This window comes from Equus przewalskii, chromosome 1, assembly GCF_037783145.1.
Source record: "Equus przewalskii isolate Varuska chromosome 1, EquPr2, whole genome shotgun sequence".
Lineage (NCBI taxonomy): Eukaryota > Metazoa > Chordata > Mammalia > Perissodactyla > Equidae > Equus > Equus przewalskii.
The window spans coordinates 81,044,699-81,066,035 of NC_091831.1; the positions used below are offsets into that span (position 1 = coordinate 81,044,699).

Genomic DNA, 21,337 nt, shown 5'->3' on the forward strand with positions numbered 1-21,337 from the left:
TAAATTTTATTGAATATTTTTGCATGAGGGAGATTGTTCTGTAATTTTTGTTTCTTGTGGTCTGTTTGTCTGGCTTTTATATCAGGGTAACATTGACCTCATTGAATGAGCTGGAACATATTCTTTCCTCTTCTATTTTTTGAAAGAGTTTGTGAAGATTGACATTGTTTCTTTTTTAAATGTTTAATAGAATTCACTAGTGAAGCCATCTAGGCCTGGATCTTCTTTTCTTCACTTATTTAGTTCTATTTGGATTTTCTATTAATTTGTGCCTTTCTAGGAATTGCCTATTTCACCTAAATTGCCTAACTTGTTGGCATAAAGTTGTTCATATTATTCCGTTATAGTCCTTTAACTTTCTATAAGTCTATGTCCAAAACTTCTTCAAAAGTCTCCTATTACTCAATGATCAGATTGTTTCCAATATCAGCTACCAGATACAATATTGTAATGAATCTCTTTGCATATCCTACTTTGTACACGTGAACAAATATATCTGAAGGATATTGGGGTTATATCAATGAAGTAGAGAAGGAATGGAGACAGTGAGGAAGAAGAAAATGGCTTTCATTGGAAGAGTAGAGTTGCAATTTAGATGCTGGCCAATGATCCATTTCATATTCAATTATTTGATGTCGTAATGGACAGGGGCCTGTATTGAACTTAGTGTTCACACCATCCCAGATCTGCTGGCATCACCAATCGCCCTACTCTGGCCTGGGCCACATTCCTTGCATTCTGGATGGAGCCATGCTAGTGATGTCCGCTGCTGTTTTAGTGGTCATCAAGCTTAAGACATTGCTGCTGCCACCACTACATACCAAGAGCCCCACGCACATTACCCACCAAAGGGAGAGCTAGCTGCACCTGTGCAGGAGTTTACCCATGGAAGCTCTGTCTTCCCCAGCGGCTGCTTGGGCAGGTGGTGGTTGCAGCCCAGAAGCTAGTTCTAGAATTCACTCCAATTTTGACGAACAGGAGAGAAGAGATGGGAAGAAGCTAGCAGATACATTACCCGCCCTTCCTCCATGCCCTCCCTCCTCAACACTTTCAAGACACAGGAGTTTCACGCAGACTTTTTGAAGACATCCCACAAGACAGAGAAATCGGCTTCATTCGTTTCAAAGTGACCAGCTCCTTGTCTCACTCGTGTGTTATTCTCTCCTTCCTTCCCTGCCTCACTCTCGTTTCTCTGGAATTGCATTCCCAACAAAATGTTAACAGGAAAGTTTTTTCTCTGCTTTCTAAAGAACCCAGGCAGGCAGGGCCTTAGAGGTGACCTAGGAGTGAGGTCACAAACTCGAAATGTCCCAAGCAGGATTTAGCCTACAAACACATTTCGTTTAGCCCCAAAGAAATTTTTAAATAATTGAATTATTTGCCATCATGTAACAGTTGGAGACCACATAAAATCTGGATTTCCTCCTTGTCTGGCATTACTGAGGTCTTGAAACAATTGGCCTCGGGACATTTGTGCTGGCCCTTTAGTCAAGGGTGACTCACGCCCTGGGCCAGCACAATACCCACCACCCCTACTGTCTTCCGAAACTGGGCTGCGTCCACAGGCATTTATCCTCACGGTCACCTCATTTCCTTTTACAGTAAAAACATATCTGTTATACATATGTCTCTATCAAAAAAGTGAAACACACTGGAAATGATACGCATTTCGAGAGAAAAGGGAGAAAGAGGGTTGATTTGGGGAAGCGAAGGCTCTCCTCTTGTGTTTGATATCTGAACACCACACCCACTCCACTGGGTCAGGTTGCCTGACTTGCCCCTGTAAACATTTGAGCTTGCCACCCCGATAGAGGGCCGACTCCCTCCTTTGCCAAAGATGAAATGGGACCCGGAGAGGGTGAGCGACTTGCCCACTGTCTCGCATTAAATTGGCAGCACGCTCTTTTCACTGTGCCCACCATGGCAAAGATGAGTAACCAAGTCTGCCAGGTGTTTACTTTCCTAGTGAATACCTATAAGGGAGGGTTTGAAAAATAAAAATGAAAACATGTGGGCTGTTAACCCCGTCCTAAATTATTAGGCTGATTAGCATCTATTGGAATTTCCTGAGGCCAAAGGTCATGGGAGGCTCAAACTCATTGTCAAGGGAAGAGGAAGGAAAGGAGGAGGGCAGTGGACTCCACGGGCCTGAGGTCTCATCCAGGTGGCAGCTGCCATCCTGGTCCCGCTTAATGGTGCTTAGTTCTTTTCATGGAATCCAGCTGCTGCTGGCCCTTCAGGCAGAGGGGTGTGAGGTACACAGCATCAGCCAAAGGAGCCCAGGCCTTGAGTCAGCAGGCTTGGGTTCAAATTCTCCCTCTTTCTCACCACCTGGAAACCTTGGATAGATTTCTCCATCCTTCTAAACCTCAATTATCCAACCTGCAAGATGTAAGAATGTTTTGTAGTTTTGCAGTGAAAACTCAATGAGGTAATGTATGTAAGCTACAAGAGGCCTGATGTGTTGCTCCCACCCTACTCCTGCCTCTTAGCCTTCGGTCCTGAGGTGGTCTGGCCACCACTGCTCGTAGTGAGACTGTGAAGGTTGCTGGCTAACTTTCTTCTTTCTGATTCTGGTGGCCGCATTTACTTTGTGGTGCTCTATGACGAGAGAGAATCAGGGCTGGTGATGCTGGTGTGCATCAGTTCAGATGTACTGGTGGATAAATGGCTACTGCCCTGAGACCCCTGAGTGTCTCTGTTACCCAGCCCACTGACCCCATAAGACATTAACAGTAGCCCTGCTCAGAACGAGCTTAACATGGTCTCTTTAGCTTACAGGAAACCACAAAGAGGAAGGAGGAGACGGCTGAGACATACAGTCAAAACCTGTTAAAGCTGGTTGAAGGCAACATGGCAGCCTGACTTGACCTGACATAGCCCCTGCAGCTCATTGTAATGCATTACCATGCAACGTAACACCTCCACTCACCATGCTGAACATCCCAGCCCCTCCAGACCTCACCAGACACCGAGACGGAGGAGGTAACACCTGGCACAGCAGGGTCCCCCGGACAGACTGCTTGCAACTGTACTCTAGGTCAGTGGTCGAGTCATGCTGGGTGTTCAAGATCTTGAATACCACCCCAGAAAGAAGGAACAAACCATCTGTCACTAACGCCTCACTGTCATTGCCTTATCTTCAAAAGAAAGCAAACATCAGCTTCACAAAGGGTGCAGTCTTTGGGGCAACTCCCATCAAGGTCAGAGAGGCAGCCGTTCCTGGGTTCTTTGCACAGTTGCTCTAAGCTGTAAACACACCATCCTTGACCAAATAGCCTTTAATCCACTTGATGAACAAGACTTCTGAGCCCCCATGGGAATGCCCAGCTCTCCCCGTTCTCTGGACCAAGACCTGGATTTGTTTCTCAGATTTCTCAGTTTGCTTCAGCTCCATCTCTTTGTTTCAGTGTTTTACCTATTGTTTTCACACTCTTCTAGATAAGCTTTCTAGTTGCCTTAGAGAAAAAAGAAAGATTATTTTCACCAGCAGTCTTTGTGGTCCCTGGCTTGTCAGCTTCAAGCACATTCCTTGATACCTGCCCAGGGTAGACATGGCTCATGGCCTCTACGGTGTCTGTGGATGGCCCGGGAAGCCCACACCTGTGACAGTTCTTGCTGTTCTACCTGTGGCATCACAGTCTCACTGTGAGTTTTGGTTGAAACTGCAGAATCTCTGTCTCACTGCCACCCATGCCCAGCATCCCTCATGCTGTAAAAGACCCTCTGCTGTGTCTTTTGGCATGTGCACGTGAATTCGTCTTATTGCATTGAAGAAAATGGAAATACTTATTTTGCATAAATTCATACATGGAACAGTGTCAGCCTCCATCTTTCTGGTTTCTGGAGAGTGAAAACTATATCGTAAGGCCTGACATAGGCTGAGCCCCTAAACCTAGAAGCTAGTTCACTTCTGAACGGAACTCTTGAACCCAAATCCTTTCCTTTTGCCTATGGTCATTTGAGTTCATTTTTCTAGCACGGCTGACAATATCCTGACTAATGCAGAAGCTGGGCCTGCCATGGGGTATGGCAAGTATCAGACTCTAGAGTGGAAAGTTGATGGGGGCTGGGTGGGCCTCAGGGAGGACCACCCTTCAGGGAGGATCGCTCTTCCCCTGGCTGGGAACTTGACAATTCTCAGGGGCTGGATATTTTCCCATTTGCCCCTTCAAGCCCATTTGTCAACAGTGAGGCTGGAGGACGGGTGAGGGATGGGATCAAGAGGGCGCATTGGGGGGCGGCCCAGGGGCACAGCATGTTCCACTTCCATGGCCCAGGATTCATGGGTTTGGATCCGGGTGTGGACATGGCATGCTTGGCAAGCCATGCTGTGGTAGATGTCCCATGTATAAAGTAGAGGAAGATGGGCATGGGTGTGAGCTCAGGGCCAGTCTTCCTCAGCAAAAAAAAGAGGATTGGTAGCAGATGTTAGCTCAGGGCTAATCTTCCTCAAAAAAAAAAAAAAAAGATGACACATCGGGAACAGGGAAGGAACCCAGAGGGAAAGTTGAGGGAATAGGAGAAGATGTAGGTCAATGTGTAGGCAGTGGGTGGGGCAGCGCTCACCTCTCTTCTCTGTGAGATTATCTTCTGGGTGTGAAGGAGGCACAGGTGGGTGGGAGGTTTAAGAGAAGTGATAACAATTTGGAAAGGCTCTGGAGAAGGATTGGAGAGCCACAGATGGGAGTCCAATAACTGGCTTGAAGACTGGTGAGTGGGGGCCCCACTGATGCTGGGAACCCAGCCCTGCTGCGGCATCCGCCGGGAGCTGTGTGGCTCTGTGGATGCTGAGCAGCTCCGTGGGGCAGAGCTGGGGCAGGCGGCTTGGAGGGCTGATCCATAGGTGGGGATAGGGTTGGTGCAGTGGAGGGAGGGGTGCTGAGGACCTCACATGCTGGCTGACATGCTGTCGGAGGCCGCCCTCCTTTGTATGGCAAACAGCAGTCAGGGGAGGTAACGCCTCTCACCACAGTAGCCCAAAGTCCCACAAACAGTAAAGAAAATACAAGAGTGTGCCTAAGGCATGGTGGGAACATGTGCCTTGACCATTCTTGTCTGGCTTTCTAGACTCCATGAGAAATTATCCACAGGAACAATGTCCATTGTGAAGATTCCATTTCAAAACCTGGCTTCCCTAGGCCATCTTAAAACAGCTTATTAGGTTTTAGGTGGTGACAGAGGATGGCATATTCTCTCCCATTGCCACCTGTTCAATCGAGTGTTACCAGGACTGAGCTTCTGCTGGTAAAACAATATTCCCCATTTCAAAGACAGCTCATCCTAAGAGATTAAAAATTAGACCAGTGGGGCTGGCCCAGTGGTGCGGTGGTTAAGGGCGCACGTTCTGCTTTGGTGGCCTGGGGTCCACCGGTTCGGATCTCGGGTGTGGACATGGCACTGCTTGGCAAAGCCATGCTGTGGCAGGCATCCCACATATAAAGTAGGGGAAGATACGCACGGATGTTAGCTCAGGGCCAATCTTCCTCAGCAAAAAAAGAGGAGGATTGGCAGATGTTAGCTCAGGGCTAATCTTCCTCAAAAAAAAAAAAAAATTAGACCAGTAATTGTCCACCAGGAATTCCTGAATATTCTTTGTTATAATTACAGCAAGAAAAGCCTAGTTTATAGGGTATTTTATATTCACTCTTTGCCATCTGTCAACTCCCTGAGTCTTTGTAATAGCCCTGGGAGTGAAGCAGGTTGGTCCTACTATTTCTGTACTTTAGATGATGACCTGAAGTCACTGACTCTCATTCTTCATCTGTCCTTTGCCCTGAACTATAGTCATTTCTCCCTGACCACGTATGGAACTCTATCCACAATCTACTAGCTAGTCAATGGATTCCGCCAATCTCAGTCCTTGTTTGTAAAGTCAGAGCGCACACTCCTCCGAGGGCCCCTCCGCCTCTGAGATGCTACTGATTAAACAGTTGCTGTTTAACAGATATAATACAGTTTGTTACAATTAAACATTTTAAAGGCTCACTTGTAAAATCGACTTGGCAGAAACAATAGATACACATAAAGGGCCAGACATATCTTTTCTGTAGCATCTGTCTCCCATGGGAGGCAGGAATTTCTGTTAATTTAGTTACAAGACCAGCCACCTATCAATTTAGCAAACATGAATCCATCTGGATCAAGTTAGGGAAAGCTGTATTTCTGAAAATAAGATAACCCTAAATGGGGACCTAAAAGGAAGCATTTCTTGTGCAATCAGAAGTGTTGAATGGGCACTCAGTGAAAACAGATTCATCAAACGAATGCATCAGAACTCCTGCATGTGCCCATTCTTCACTCATCTTTTCTCAAAGGCCCATCTGTGACATTACAGAAGAGGACCACACTGAAGGCAGCGAGATTTGGGGATCATCAGAAAAGGTGTTTACCTAGCAGATATGATGAGATGTCACAAGGTATCTCATAAAATGTGAAGTTGACGCTACAACTGAAAGGAAATTAACAAGGAAAAACCCACGTGTCTGAAATCACCCACCCATAGAAGGTGGGTGCTCCCACTTTCCCTTTTTCCCAGAATCACCAGCTGCAGACCACACGATGGGAAGAGAAGTGTGTGTTTCCAGGGAAGCGTGGCCTCGTGCTTGTGGCTTGTGGAACTGTCCCCACTGTGAAAGCAGATGGCACATCACAGAGACAGAACTGAGTAGGGCATCTCTACCACTTCCCAGAGTAGAGGAGGCTTTGGCCGCCAGACTCCTGGGGGAAAAGGAGGCAGCAAACTGCTGTTGCTTGGTGGCACTGGCCATTATAAAAAAAAGATGACATCACCTTTTATCTGGCACTAGGCTGAACACTTTAGACACATTTCTCGTTTATTTTTCATGCCAATCCTTTGAGGCGGAGATCATTATCCTTATTTAATAAATGAGTACAACATGGATCAGAGACGTTAAGAAACTTACCGAAGGTCACACAGCTATTTAGGGGCACGATGTGGTTTAGAACCTTCTTCTGTCCTAGCCTCTACACTAAATCTTCTTGCTCTGATTCTGCACTCACCCAGCTCCTCAGGCTGCATTTTCTAAAAGAGGAGACTGTCGTCGACAGATACAGTGAGATACAGGAGAGAGTGAAGGATGGAGCCAGCAGATCTTAGCTCCAAAGCAGGTGGCCTCATTTATGAACTGTGGGATAGTGAGAAGGCCTTCCACTTCCTCATCTGTAGAGTGGAAATACTCAGAGACATCGCAGGGAAAATCCTTCCTACAGTGCTGCTGCAGGGCGGCCTCTCCATACGTTCCCTTCTCCTCCCCCGGGTGATGAAGGGACCTTGTTAGGTCGACAGTCATCTATGGGCTTCTTGGGAGTTTGGTACAACGCTGTGGGTTCACAGATCAGCGGTGATTTTGTCCACATACCCAGATTTCTCACGCCGAGATCATGGTCTAGAACACTAACCCCACCAGGACATTACCCATCCCTGTAAACACCTGGCTGTCGAGAAAGCCAGCTTCACAGGAGAGCTCCTTCACTGTGTCCTTTTAAACTACAGCAATGTTATCCACTGGCACAGCACTCATTGCCTTGAAAGTCCATTTCAAAGGAGGGTAATGGACTCTTTTCTCTCTTGATGGTTGGAGCCTGGGATGGTGTGGCAAATGCCCCCAGAGGCCAGCGGTGACTTGAGTGGAGGAAGAGGCTGGCATAGAGCGCACAGACACCTGGGACAAGGAGGGGAGCACACATGCGCCTCGACAAGCGTGTATAATGGTCAGCTGGTCAGGCAGACCACGGAACAGAAGCTTTGCATCCTGTCGGGGACAAGCTAATCTGTGCGTGGTTATTCTGTGACAGGCTGGGAGCTCTGCGGAGACCCCGGGACTTGTCCAAACAAGGAAGAACGTCTCTAGTGAACACAAAGGTTATCAACAAACAGCCGTACAATAATAACTCTCACTCTCTGTTTACACAGACTTTACAGTTTCTACACCCCTTCCACATGCTCTAATTTAAATGTCACTGCAGGCCTGCTGGCTGTTGTTGTTGTTCTCAGCTCATGCAACAGCAGCTGCGCAGCCATGGCTCCCGTCTAGAGTGCCCGTGTTGGGCGTCAGGAACTGTGCAAAGCACTTTTTGATCAGTCATTCGTTCTATAAGTATTTGTTGAGCCCCGAATACATACCAGGCACTTTTGTGAGTGTTGGGAATAAATCCATGAGCAGAAGAGTCAAAGTGCCTGTTCTGAAGGAGCTGATGGTCCAGGTGGGGGAGGCAGACAATGACAAACAGGTCACTGTGTCTTAGGTGCATGCTGGTCTGTGCTTTGTAGAAAAAGAAGGCAGAGAAGGTGGGGAGGAGAGGAGTGTGAGGGCTGGCGTGTGGGTGCAAGGTTGTAGAGTCGCTCGGGGAAGGACCCACCGAGAGGGTGACATTTGAGTAATGATCTAGAGGTGTCCGAGGGCCAGCAAGGGGGGCGAGGACAGCTGGGATGAAGTGCACGAGGGGCCCATAAGGGAGATGAGGCCAGAGGGGTGAGGGGGACACAGGTCACGGAGGAGCTGATGGGCCCTGGGACACTGAGCAAGACGAGAAGCTGGTTTAGGAGAGACCGGATCTGAACTTACTTTTAGGATGTTTTATCTTATTTAATTTTCAGAAAAGCTCCACAAAGTAAGTATTTGAAGTCTTTTTTTCTTGGACTGATCTCTGATATTTGCTTATATTTTATTATTTCCATCTTTATGGGAAAAGGTATGGGACAATTATGTAAAATATTTAAAAAGTAGTGTGAATCCTAGACTTTTCCTACTACACCAGATTTACTACACAAACACATGCACACACACACACACACACACACACACACACACACACAGATATAAATAGAAAATGTATCAAGGACCTTTATAAAAACCACCAAAAGGTTGTCAATTATGAAGAGATTGGGCAATGTCTGGTGTTAATTTGGGCAAGTGACAGAACCAGTGTGAGATGTCACATGTATCAGTGTGCCTCCACTTACCTCACCCTGCTTCAAAAGTAAAATGGGTGGAAAGACCCAGAAAGCCCAGTGGAATGGTGTTAAATGGGAACTGCACACACCAAAGGCACATCTAAAAGCTGATGAAATCAGAGTGAGATCTGTAGCTTAGTAACACTATTGCGCTATGGGACCAACATCAATTTCCTGGTTTTGAAAATGTGCGATGATTATTTAAGATGTTATCATTGTGGAAGCTGAGTGAAGGTACACAGAATGCTCTGTACTATTTTTGCAACTTGTTGTGAATCTTCAATTATTTTAAGATAAAAAGCTTTTAAAAAAATGAGGATGGAGCTCAAAGGCAAGTGAACACAGAAAGAATGGAGCACTGAGAGAAGAAAGCAAGATTTCAGAATTGTGTTCTAAAAAGCAGGTGCACACACACGTGTATCTGTAGACTATCTCTGGAAAGGTAGATATTCAAAGAGTAGCAGTCGTGAGCTCTATGAGAGGAACTGAGAGACTGGGAGACAGGTGGAAGACAGGCGCTTTTTAAAAATGTTTTCATCGTGCGCATGTATTACATATTTAGAATTAAAATGTTTTGAATGTGATGAACCCCAGAAAGAGCCCTCAAGACCTTTCTAGCTATTAACTATACATAAATAAATGCAGGAACGGTATAATAATTACTTGATAGATCTAAGTAAAAGTTTAAGATCTCTATATTTTAAAGCATATTACTTTAAAGATAAAAATAGAAATGAGGAAAATTTCTTATTACTTAGATCTAACTCCAGAGTCAATGTTCTGACTATGGAAAAGGAAGAAAAGAGCCGGCCCTGATGGCCTAGTGCTTAAAGTTCCATGCTGTCACTGCGTTAGCAGCCCAGGTTCATTCCCAGTCGTGGAACCACACCACCCGTCTGTCAGTAGCCATGCTGTGTGGTGGCTCACAGAGAAGAACTAGAATGACTTACAACTAGGATGTACAACTATACACTGGGGCTTTGGGGAGAAAAAAAAAAAGGAAGGAAAATATTTGTTACATATGTGACAGCTGAAGATTAATATCTCTTAGATATATTAAGAGTGTATTTACTAATCCAGAAGAAAAATATAAACACCCTAAAACAGAAAAATAAGTAAAGGGCATGAGTGAATGGGCTACTCACAGAAGAAATACAGTTGGCCGATAAATACATCAAAAAATAACCAGCCTTGCTAATCATCAAAGAAAAGTAAATTAAAACAAAATAACATTTTCCACCTATCAGATGAGCAAATAATGAAATAATAATACATTTAACACAGAAATTCTACCTCTATGATTATCCTAAGGAAATTAGCATAAGTGTGGGGAAGTTTTTCTCTAAAGGATAAAATTCCTAACCTAGTTTTCGTAGTTAAAAAAAAAAGTCAGAAACAACGTGAGTGTTCCACAAGAGGAGATTGATCAAGTAAATGAGGGCTCAGCCATCCCGTGGAATAAAATGTTGCCATTAAAATAGTGATCAGACCTGTATTTATTGATATGCAAGGATGGCCCTGGCATTGCTAGATGAGAAAAGCAGCCTGTATAACAAGGTGCTGTAACCTATGTATGGCATTGCAACTAGTGTCTATATGGGAAGAGGAAATTAGGACACAGACATCTGTGCACACGGAGGGAAGACCAGGTGAAAACAGCGGGAGAAGGCAGCCGTCGGCAAGCCAAGGAGAGAGGCCTGAGGAAAAACCAACCCTGAGGACACCCTGATCTCAGACTTCTAGCTTCCAGAACAATCCATTCCTGTTGTTTAAGCCCCCCCAGTCTGAGGCGGCCCAAGTATGTTGACTGATCCAAATTCTCTCAAACATCCTAGGAGATTCTGCCTGTTGCTGTTTCCCAAAGGCCATCCCGGGCATGAGGAGGGCAAGCAGGGTTTTTGGGAAGATCACTGTTGAACAAAGAGAAGGAAGGCTTGTTTGATGAAGCAAGGAGTAAAGACTCAAGATTCAAGAAGAGTTTTAGAAAGTTCAAGCTGTTTGAGCCCATGGGCTTGTCAACGGAAACCCAGGCTGCCCAGAGCTGCTCTCTCCTGCATGGAAGGTGGCCTGGGGCATTTCTGTTCTCTCAGAATAACTTTACAGGTGGTGCCCTGGTGAGCCTGCTGGGCTGACCCAGTAAGCTATTCTTATGCCTTTTTAAAGGTCAGCTTCACTACCTGGCTGTGTGATTGGCATCCCTCAGCCTCTGCTTCTTTGTGTGTGAAATCAAATAAGATAACATGTCATGTGCCCAACCATCCACCCAGCATAAGGTGAAGGCTCAGGAAAGGGGAGTTCTCTTCTCTGTTCTTGTTACCAAACCAGTTCATTTTTGCCCGCCCCCCCAGAAAGCCAAACACCGAGACGACGAGATTGCAGCAGAAAGAGGGTTTACTCACAACGCAGCTACGTGAGGAAGCGAGAGCAGGAGCCTCAAATTCGCTTCCCAGAAAATAAGGACTTGGATATTTATGGCATGGGGACAAGGTAATCTGAAATGTAGAGGTAGGTGATTGGAGGTGAGATCATTGATGATCTATGCAAGCGTAGTCAGAGTCCATGCCTCTTCATAGGACCCATGCTCACAAAATGGCGGTGTTAGCATGATCTGAGGGTGGAGTTTTTAGCCTCTTGACATCAAAAGGTCATCTATCAGACATCTGCACAGGCCCAGTTGATAAGCTGGTGGTCTCAACCGGCCTGAAGTGGACAAGGAGTTCTAATTCCTGGAAAACAGCTCACACACCCATTACCATGGTGACCCAGGCTCCAGGGAGATGCTATCTGTAGGAGCCTAGTGGGAGTCAGACAGCATATTGCCTAAGCAGCCAGTTAACAATGGGTGGGTTAAACAGAGAAAAGCTATAATCAGTAATTGCAAAAAGGAAAAAACTTTAGTACCTAGATACTTAATCATCAATGGCTGTTTGCTGGTTTCACTCTTTGCTGTCAAGGAGGAATGGATATAAGGGGTGTGGATGACAAGTTTAAACATAGAATTGAGGTGGAGACCTGATTTATGAACAACTCATACATCATCCATCATCTGAAACCAGAATTTCATGTTGATAGCTAACTATGTAAACACTTTCCTAATGATGCCAGAAGTGTGGTTGCCGTCTCCTATATAAGTTTGGTGTGCCCTTCCCCGGATGCATATGCCTGGAAGGACACCTGCTCCTCACAATGGTAGGTAACTGGCTTCATACATAAAGACCAGAAAAGAAAAAAAAAATACATATTCCTTATTTTAATATGCTGTATTAAATGTATGTATTACCTGCATGATGTATGCTGTGTACTGGATTCTATTTAACAGTAAATGTGACCTGGTTATGAATCTTCTGTAAATTACTTGCAATTCAATGTGTAGAGTGTAATGAGCATCTGGGAGTGTGGGAAATCATAATGAATGTAGCACTACTTCTGTTCTCTAAGATCAAAGCTGTTATTTCTTTCAATAACTTTGGGATTCAGTTACGTTCCATATGTGTCTCTAATTCTCGGGCCCTGAGTGAGTGATTTGTGAAATTAAATATAATTTCAGAGCTACAGCACTGCATCACTTTACAGAGGAAGAAACCGAGCCTGGGGAAGAAAAGACACTGCCATGGGGGTCTCACCACAGGCCTGTGGGGAAGCTGAGACATGAACCCAGGTGTCTCTCTCCCCAGGCCAGTGGCTGCCAAATTTGGCTTTATAGTGGAATCACCTGGAGATCTTGGAAAAATGCTGATACCTGACTCCCACCTCAGACACTCTGATCTAGCTGGTCTGTAGTGAGGGCTGAGAATTCTGTTTTTGTGGTTAGTGAGGAAGATTGGCCCTGAGTTAACATCTATGCCAATCTTCCTCTATTTTGTATGTGGGACGCCACCACAGCATGGCCAACAAGTGGTGGAGGTCTGCGCCAGGGATCCAAACCCAGGCAGCTGAAGTGGAACACGTGAACTCAGCCACTATGCCACAGGGCCAGCCCCAGAATGCTGGTTTTCAAAAGCTGCCCAGGTGATTGTAATGTTTAGCAAAATTTGGGAACCATCACCCTAGGCCCTTTTCACTGTATCATGTTGTATTAAGAAAAAAAATTGCATCAAAATCTATAAAAACCCATCTAGACCTCCTTTCTGTCTTTAATTCAAAGTTGGTCTTTCTCGAAATGTCCTTTGCTAGAGCCAGTAAAAGGGAATGAACTTGGCTGCTCTCAGGGGTGCAAAGGAGAAGAGGAAGGAAGTGGCTAGCGGCCAGGAGGAGGCAAGTGAGGTTGGAGAGGGTCCTTGGGAATGGACCCCAGGCTTCCCTCGGCCACGCCTAGGAAACTGTCTTGCGACAGAGCTGGTAATGGTAGAAAAACCGTGGGGCTGGGTCCTCCCTGCTCCACTCAGACTCTCTCCTTGAGCCTCACGGGAACTTTGTAAGCTGTAGACCAGTGATGCCGCTGCCCTGCTTCTGACCCTTGAAGACACCTGACTCTTGGTCATGCAGGGCAAGACCCTTCAAGGAGTAGCAACTTAATTAAAAGGACACAGTTCTAGAGGTATTGCCAGCTTGCTTTACCCCAAGGCCGGCGCGAAGCCATACCAGCTAGAAACCCTAACAAATGCCTGCCTCATGGCTCCACTGTCTGCTGTGCCTGCACGTATCAGGGCTCCTGTTTACTGAATGCAGCAAAGGAAGCAAAGATGGGAGGGAAGGGAGGTGAAAGAATAGACTATGGGAACAAGAAGGCACTTTGGAGGCTCTCTGCTCAGGGGTGGTCCTCAGACCAGCAGCTTTGGCATGACCTAGGAGCTTGCTGGAATTGCAGACTCTTAAGTTCCACCAAGCAGAATCTGCATTTTATTTAATAAGATCTGCTGGGGAGTCCTATGCACATTAAAGCAGCACTGGTTTTAATAGTTTTCCTGTTCTTCTTGCCTGGGGGACTTGGTAAAGATGCAAAGGCCCTGAGCCTGTCCTTCTCCAATGAGCCTGAGACTGTGCGTTCCTTGTTAGCTCCCTCGGTGGTTCTGGTGCCCACCCAGGTGGGAGAAGCTCTGTTTTTACAGAGGAGGAAACTGAGGCCCAGAGAGAGAAAGAGAGAGAGAGAGCGCGCGCGCTAGTGGCAGGCTGTGAGACATTGTTAATTGGGGAACCTCAAAACTGAATAATTTGCTCTCCCCCATGACCGTGTTTGAACTCCATCCCCTAGTCATTCAATCTGGTGCCTCTTCTCAGAGCTGAGGGACATCTGGGAATTCTGTGTCCCTTCCTCACACTGGCCCATAGCCCTGGCTCGTCCCCATAGTCTTCTCTGTTCCATAACTCAGTTCCAAGATTCCTGTGAACACCAATGCCCCCCAGGTGCCCCCTCTGTGGATAAAGGGATCGGAAATTCTGTCTGGCTTTTTTTTTTTTTTTTTTTGAGAAAAAATTCAGGTTTCCACAATGATCTTAAGCTGAAGATTATGCAAAAGAATGAAACAGACAGAATGGTGCAACCTCAATCCTGGTGTGAGTCAAGGGTATCATGGTTTCTTGTAAAAGTCGATGTGTTTCTTTTGGTTATAAACCAATGCATTCCATTGTAGACAATTTAGAAAATAAGAGGAAAAGCCCAAAGAAGAAAACGGTCATAACCCCATAACTCAAAATGACTTGTTAAAATTTGGTACAAAACCTTCTGGTGCACTCTGTTTCTGAGCATCTCCTTCTATCTGTATCTTTTTACATCACAGGAATCACACTATGCAAACTGTTTTGTAACCAGGGTTATTTCACTTAATGATACATAGTGACCATTTGCTCTTGTCATTTCACAGTCTCTTATCTCCTCAGCTTACCAGCTTTTTTTTCTGAGTCACCATGTTCTCAACCAGCCCTGTTCTTGGGCATTTTGATTATTTTCGTTTTGCCCCTGCAGTGAACATTCTTGAGAAGTCTAGCTCCATCTCTGTGCCATTCTTCTTAGGATCAAGTATTAGAAGTGAAAAGGAGAAGTCAGATGTTGTAAATAATTTTAAGAATTTGGATATGCACTATCAACTTGCTCTCCATCAAAACTGTTCCAACATAAACAATCCCTCTGTATTTCACTTCCCATAAATGCCTCTATTTGCCTCTAGATATTAGGAATTAAATAATTGTTCTTGCCATTATCCCATGATGGTTCTATTTACACAGTTACATTTCTTGTGTTATCAGTGAATTTAACTTTTTCATGTGTTTATTCATCATTTCTATTTGGGTCTGTGTATGTGTGTGCGTGAAAATGCCACTTTATTTCCTTTGCCATTTTTCTACTAGTCTGTTTTTCTTTTTCTCATTGATATATAGAAACACTTCATATAATGATGTTGTTCTCCAAATTTGGTAATTGCTTTTTAATTCTGTGTATGGACTTACAACTTTTACAATTCAAATCAATTTCTTTTCTTTTTCTTTTGTGTGTAGAATAAGTTAAATATTTACCTATATTTTCTGTGATTAGTTTATGATCTTATTGTAAAAATTTAACCTTTGAGTCCTTTTAGAATTTATTTCATTGTGTGAACGAAGGTAGGAAATTAACTTTCTTTCTTCCCCAAATAGCCCACCATTTGTTCTAATGCCATTTATTGAATAGTAATTCTCTACAGACTTAAAAGACTAAGTTTACCTTATTAAACTTTTATATATATTTGTAAATACACTTCTCGGGTTTTCTATTTTGTTCCCTTTATTCATCTTCTTTCTCTTCTTATATCAGTAATGTACTAGCATCAGGTCATAATTAATTTTAGAAATTTATAGAACAAGTACCCTCACCCCATCTTCCTTTTTAAAAGTTTCCTAAAAATTCCCACGTTAAAGTTTGTTTATTTAGCTTTCTCATCTCAAAATGACAACAAGAGCAACATGATGATACTTTTCTCTGTCCTACAGATCCAGTATCAGCCTAGATAGACTGATATGTTCAGGCAGCCATCATTGATGCCTTGATCATCTGGAAAATGAAGTTCTCAGCCTCATAGTCTAAGACCTCTGACCGACCCAGTTAGCTCCATCAAGTCTCCTCTTGTGTTTTCTTTGTCTCTGTGTCTTTGTCAATGTTTTATTATCTTCCCCAAACTCTCTTCCACTCCCTCATTTCTGTCCTTTAAATTATACATACTCTGCAAAGCAGCTAAAAATAAACTCTCCACAGGGTTTCCTGAACTCCTCTGTAATGAAATAGCACCCTATCATCATGGCTCTGCTACTTCTGACTCACCTTTAGCTCTTTCTCCAGTTTATCTTAGTAACTTGTGTAGCTCTCGTTCCTTTGGTAGCTAACCTGAGAGTGGAAGCCCCACCTTTACACCACCAGCCAGAGCCCAGCAGGGATCCTGGAAGAGGACCCTCAGTCTGCGATTTCCAGCCCAGCAGGGACCCCCTACAGGACACTCAGTCAATGATTACCATCTGAATTCATTTGTTCTCCTTCCTGACCCTTCTTTACCTTATAGAATGCTCTTCTGGGCAGCCTCCTGGTTTTGGCCACCTTTGTGACTGTATGCAATGCCCAGTGCTTCGTCATACCTCGTGAGAACATTCCAGGCAATTTACCTAATGGTAAGTCCCTACTTTTCTATGTTTATTATGTCATTGCAGCCTGGTGGATGTAACCTGTTGGCAGATGACAGCCTTTGAATCTACGTGAGAAGGAGGGTTAGGGCAGAGAGAGAAAAGGAGTAAAATGAGGGCCTTCCATTTGCCATTTATATCAGACAGTGGTTCTCAACTCTAACTATGAGAATTGCCTGGAAAATTTTTGAAACTTACCAATGCTCAGGCCCCATCCAAGACCAGATAAATCAGAATCTTTGAGGTAGGCGCTGCATGTTTAAAAGCTTCTCAACTGACTCCTACATGAGCCAAGAACCATTGATTATTCCAAAGCAGTACTTCTCAAACTTTAACGTGCAAACCCTCTGAAAATCTTGTTAAAACACAGGTTCTGATTCTGTGGGCCTGGAGTCTATACGGCCTCAGGTGATGCCAATGCTTCTAGACACTTAGGCACACTGGAACCACCAGTTGTTGTCCAAGGATCTAAACCAGTTGTTGTCCCCCTGGGCTGAACATTTGAATCACTTGAGGAGCTTACTAAAAATATAGTGCCTGGGTCCCATGCCCAGAGATTCTGATTTCATTGTTCTAGTGTGGGACCCAAGCATAGATTTTTTTTTTTTCCCAAATACCCAAGATGTTTCACATGTGCATTTGGAGCTGAGGACCAAAGCAAAGAGAAATTGAGAAATGAGGCATTTATCCAGAGATAAACCAGCAGGGAAAAACTTAGCCCCATGTTCCTCCAGGCTCATAATAGTTATTTGATTCAAGATGAGGCCCTTAGTTTTTCGTGAAATGTCTGTTCAGGAACAAAATCTGGAAATTTTTGTTTCCATCTTCAGACTGTCCTAGGTTTTGTGCCTTGTTCTGGTTGCATGCCCTGGGGACTCCACTGACGAGGCCACATGTTTTATTTTAGAATGCAAGGATCTGGATGGAGTCACACACCCGATGAACTCAAAGTGGAAGACTAAGAGCTGTCAGGAGTGTTCTTGTGACCAACATGGAATCAGCTGTTGCAACACGTAAGTCTCAAACCAGCAGACCCTAGATGGGGATGCAGCTGGCGTTGGGCTGCTCAATGGGGAAACAGCTACTCTCTTTCAAAATCCCATCCTGCAAGGGGTTTAGTTGTCAGTCCTATTTCTTTCTTTCTTTCTTTCTTTTTTTTTTATTGTGGTAAAACATACCTAACATACAATTTAGCATTTTAAGCATTTTAAGTATAAAATTCAGTGGCATTGAGTATATTCACATTTTTGTGCCACTATCTCCACCACCCACCTCCAGAACTTTTTCATTTCCCCAAACAGAAGCTCTGTACCCATTAAACACTAACTCTCCATTCCCTCCTCCCCTCAGTTCCTGGTAACCACTATTCTACTCTTTGTCTTTATGAATTTGACAACTCTAAGTGGAATCGTATAGTATTTGTCCTTTTGCGACTGGCTTATTTCAGTGTAACATCCTCAAGGATCATCCATGTTGTAGCATGTCTCAGAATTTCCTCCCTTTTTAAGGCTGAGTAATGTTCCATTGTATATATAGAGATATATATCACATTGTTTTATCCATTCATCTGTTGATGGACATTTGGGTTGCTTCCACCTCCATCTTACTTCTTTTAAGTGGTTTTTGAAACTTGATAAATATCTTTATTATTAAATACCTATATCCAGATAGTTGCTGAAGACAGGAAAGGGTACCCAATGGTCTGACGCTATTCTAGAAGTTGCTAGTTCACTTCACTTCTAGAAGTTCACTTCAGCCTTGGCCTGTGGCGATTTGCAAGAAGAGGAGTGGATCTGAACACACGCAGAGGGAATGGATGTGAGGCGTAAAGGACGATCTGTAGTGCGCCTTGTCCTCTAAACCCTATGTTGCTTCATTGCTCAAGGTTAACTCAAGTCAGCTGGAAGGTCGTGCAGATGTGTTCTGCTAGGTTACTGTGGACGCCAAAGATCTTGTACTCAGGCCAATAGAACAGAGAATACCTGCAGTGTGGCCCTGATTTTCCTGTTTCCTCAGTATCAACATCCATGCTAGCCACTCCCCATCCTCCCACCTCAAATCCATCTGATGTTTTCACGTCAGCCTTAGCCTTCAGAGTTTTGCAAGAACAGGAGTGGCTTTGATGACAGAAGCGTTGGCATAACGTAGCATTTCCCAAACTTGCCTGACCACAAACTCATCTGAGAAACTTGATGAAATGCCGATTCCTGGGGCCCACCCCAGAACCTGTGGAATCAGAATCTATAGGATGCTGAGGAATCTGAATTTTAACAAGTGCTTCAGAGAGTCTTATGAGTAGAGGAGCGAGCACTTGACTTAGAATATTCGAGCGCTGCTGAAGTTAAGGGTCCAGAAAGTTCTGAACATATTTCTTGAGCATGCCCCATGCTAAGTGCTTCATGGAACAAGAGGAATATCACATCAGGAGACGGCCTGGCTGGTTCCCTGAAGCAGGTTCCTAGTGATTGCCCCGGCTGGGTCACTGCATCTTACAACTAAACCTTGATTCTGTGGTTCCAGAAATTTGCCATTGTCTTCGCATCATGTTAATCTGACTCCGGAGTGTGATTGTACTGGCCAGGTTAAGGGCTAGTGAGCCATTCCTCTCTGACATGGGAGCGCACCTCCAAAGTGGTCAAAGCATCCATGTCACTCGGATTTGACACCCCTGTACCCCAGTCAGTGCTGTGTCATCACAGCCACATCAATACAACCCTCTTCTAGGGTTCTGTGGACCTAGTGTAGAAAGGTGATGTGGGAAGAGCCTCAGTGCTGGAGTCAGAGTCACTGAGTCTGAATCTCCATTCCCTTGCATACCAGCTGTGTGACCCTGGATAAGTTTCTTAATCTCTCTGAGCCTCAGTTTCCTCACTGTAAAATAAGGATAATCAGGCGGATGTGAGAATTAAACGAGATTCCACATACAAATTCATTAACTCAAAAAAATATTTAATGCCTTCTGTATGCCAGTTCTGTGTTCCCCGAGCCTGGAACAGTAACTGGCACCTAGTCTGGGCTCAAGGTGCCCCTTCCTCTTTTCTGCCATGTTGCCTATCCTGTTTGGCACATGGATCCACATGGAGCAAATGTGTGCATTTCTCCCTGTGTTCATAGCCAACTCCTTTTCCTTGTAATTGCCTCACAGCCTGGCAAGTTTTTCTCGTGAACTTCTTTGTTTGCCCTGGAAAAATACAGGTTTTGATTGAATTTTCTCTGGGAGAATTTTTTTGACCCACTGCACTCTCTAGGGGACACTGTCCAGATCTCAAGCTGCCCAGTGGCAATGGAGCCTGGGGTTGGAGGCCCGCGGCCAGGCTGCTCTGGCCTCTGTGCTACCCAGGCCTGCACCCAGGGGCCCTGTGAAAACCTTATTCCAACTCATTTTGGTTTCCAGATTACCCTTTGGGGGAAGAGGATTGAAACGTCCTCTTTTGTTAAAGTGAGTCACCTTTTCCAAGGAAACATTGTCAGAAAGGCCCTGGGCATGGCTGCTTCTGTGTACACTTTGGGGGAGGGCAATTGAAATGTGGTGTTTATGGACGGGTTTCAAGAGAGCAATGAGCCCAAAGCTGTTTGCTCCCTTGAATGCGTGGGTGGAGTTTCCTGGGGAGATGGTCCCTAGTTTTCATCAGCTTCTCCCTGGGCTCCATGATCCCAGCCTGGAGTGACTCTGTTCCTGTTGGCTGAGCCAGCTCCTAATCTAACAGGCCTCCAAGCAAGGGTTGGGACAACCTTGAGGGAGTTGGGACAACATTTGAGCAGCAGTATTCCTGGCCACTTCCTGTGCAGGGAGGGCAAGAAAAGCCAGGCGGGAACAAGCTGCCTGGCCCTGACATTGTTCCTGGAATTCAGGAACAAGGTCAGACATGGTCTATGTGTTCATAGTCCAGGTTCTATGTGTTTGGGTCCTGAAGGTGGCACCGTGGGGTTGCCAGCTGATGGGTGACCTTAAGTTGGTGAGGGGCATCCCAAACAGCTAGAGTGTGGGTTGCTTCCGGCACAGAGCTGGCCCTGGGGAGGCCCGGGTATCCTATCCCTTCTAACAAGCTTTGCTCTTGTCTCAATGACAGCGTTGCTATACCTGCGGATTATGACACAACCAAGTGCGAGAAAATCTTTAACGAGAAGACCTGCAGCTACAAGGTGGTGGAGCGGAATGACCCAGAAAAGACCTGTCCTGTCAGTGGGTGGATAATGTAATGTGCTTCCAGTAGGCCAGGTGCTCACGTCTTCTCAGGCTGGCCTCATTCTCCTATGGCCTCTAACAGTCCATGCTGGTGTAACCCTACCTATCAGTAAAAAATGTTTCAGCAACCACTTGAATATGTGTGTTTTTAATTTAGAAATTATGTGGACACTGATATGATGCACATTGTAAAGCATGCAAACATTTAAAGGAGGAGACAAAAAATAAATATGAATAGGGGCTGGCCTGGTAGTGAAGTGGTTAAGTTCGCGTGCTCCACTTTGGCAGCCAAGATTCACAGGTTTGGATCCCAGGCAGGGACCTAACACTGCTCATCGAGTCATGCTGTGGTGGCATCCCACATAAAATAGAGGAAGATTGGCATGTATGTTAGCTCAGGGCCAATCTTCCTCACAAACACAAAAAATAAATAAAAATAAATAAATAAACAAATCTGAATAAAAGTTACACTATTTCCCCTGTACTTCAGTAGATCACTGTGCATTGTACTCAGGGGACCACTGCCACTTCTGTCGCTTCTGATATATCTGCACCCTGCTGCCCCAGTGTTCTGCTCTCTGGTGAACAAT

The 21,337-nt window shown here is 45.0% G+C and overlaps 1 protein-coding gene across 2 annotated transcripts in view; it reads left to right on the forward strand.

Annotated features, from left to right (window-relative positions):
* Positions 1-20,875, forward strand: part of MSMB (microseminoprotein beta) — a 65,977-nt gene extending 45,102 nt beyond the window's left edge. The window contains exons 1-4 of one of the 2 annotated variants that reach the window (XM_008524316.2): positions 12,066-12,166; positions 16,444-16,549; positions 17,469-17,574; positions 20,632-20,875. In XM_008524316.2, the coding sequence (XP_008522538.2) occupies positions 12,164-12,166; positions 16,444-16,549; positions 17,469-17,574; positions 20,632-20,761 (345 nt within the window). In that variant the 5' untranslated portion in view covers positions 12,066-12,163 and the 3' untranslated portion in view covers positions 20,762-20,875. Of the gene's footprint in view, positions 1-12,065; positions 12,167-16,443; positions 16,550-17,468; positions 17,575-20,631 lie in introns of those variants that run through there. The other variant, XM_008524315.2, reaches the window with a different exon arrangement.
* The last annotated feature ends 462 nt before the right edge of the window (positions 20,876-21,337 follow it).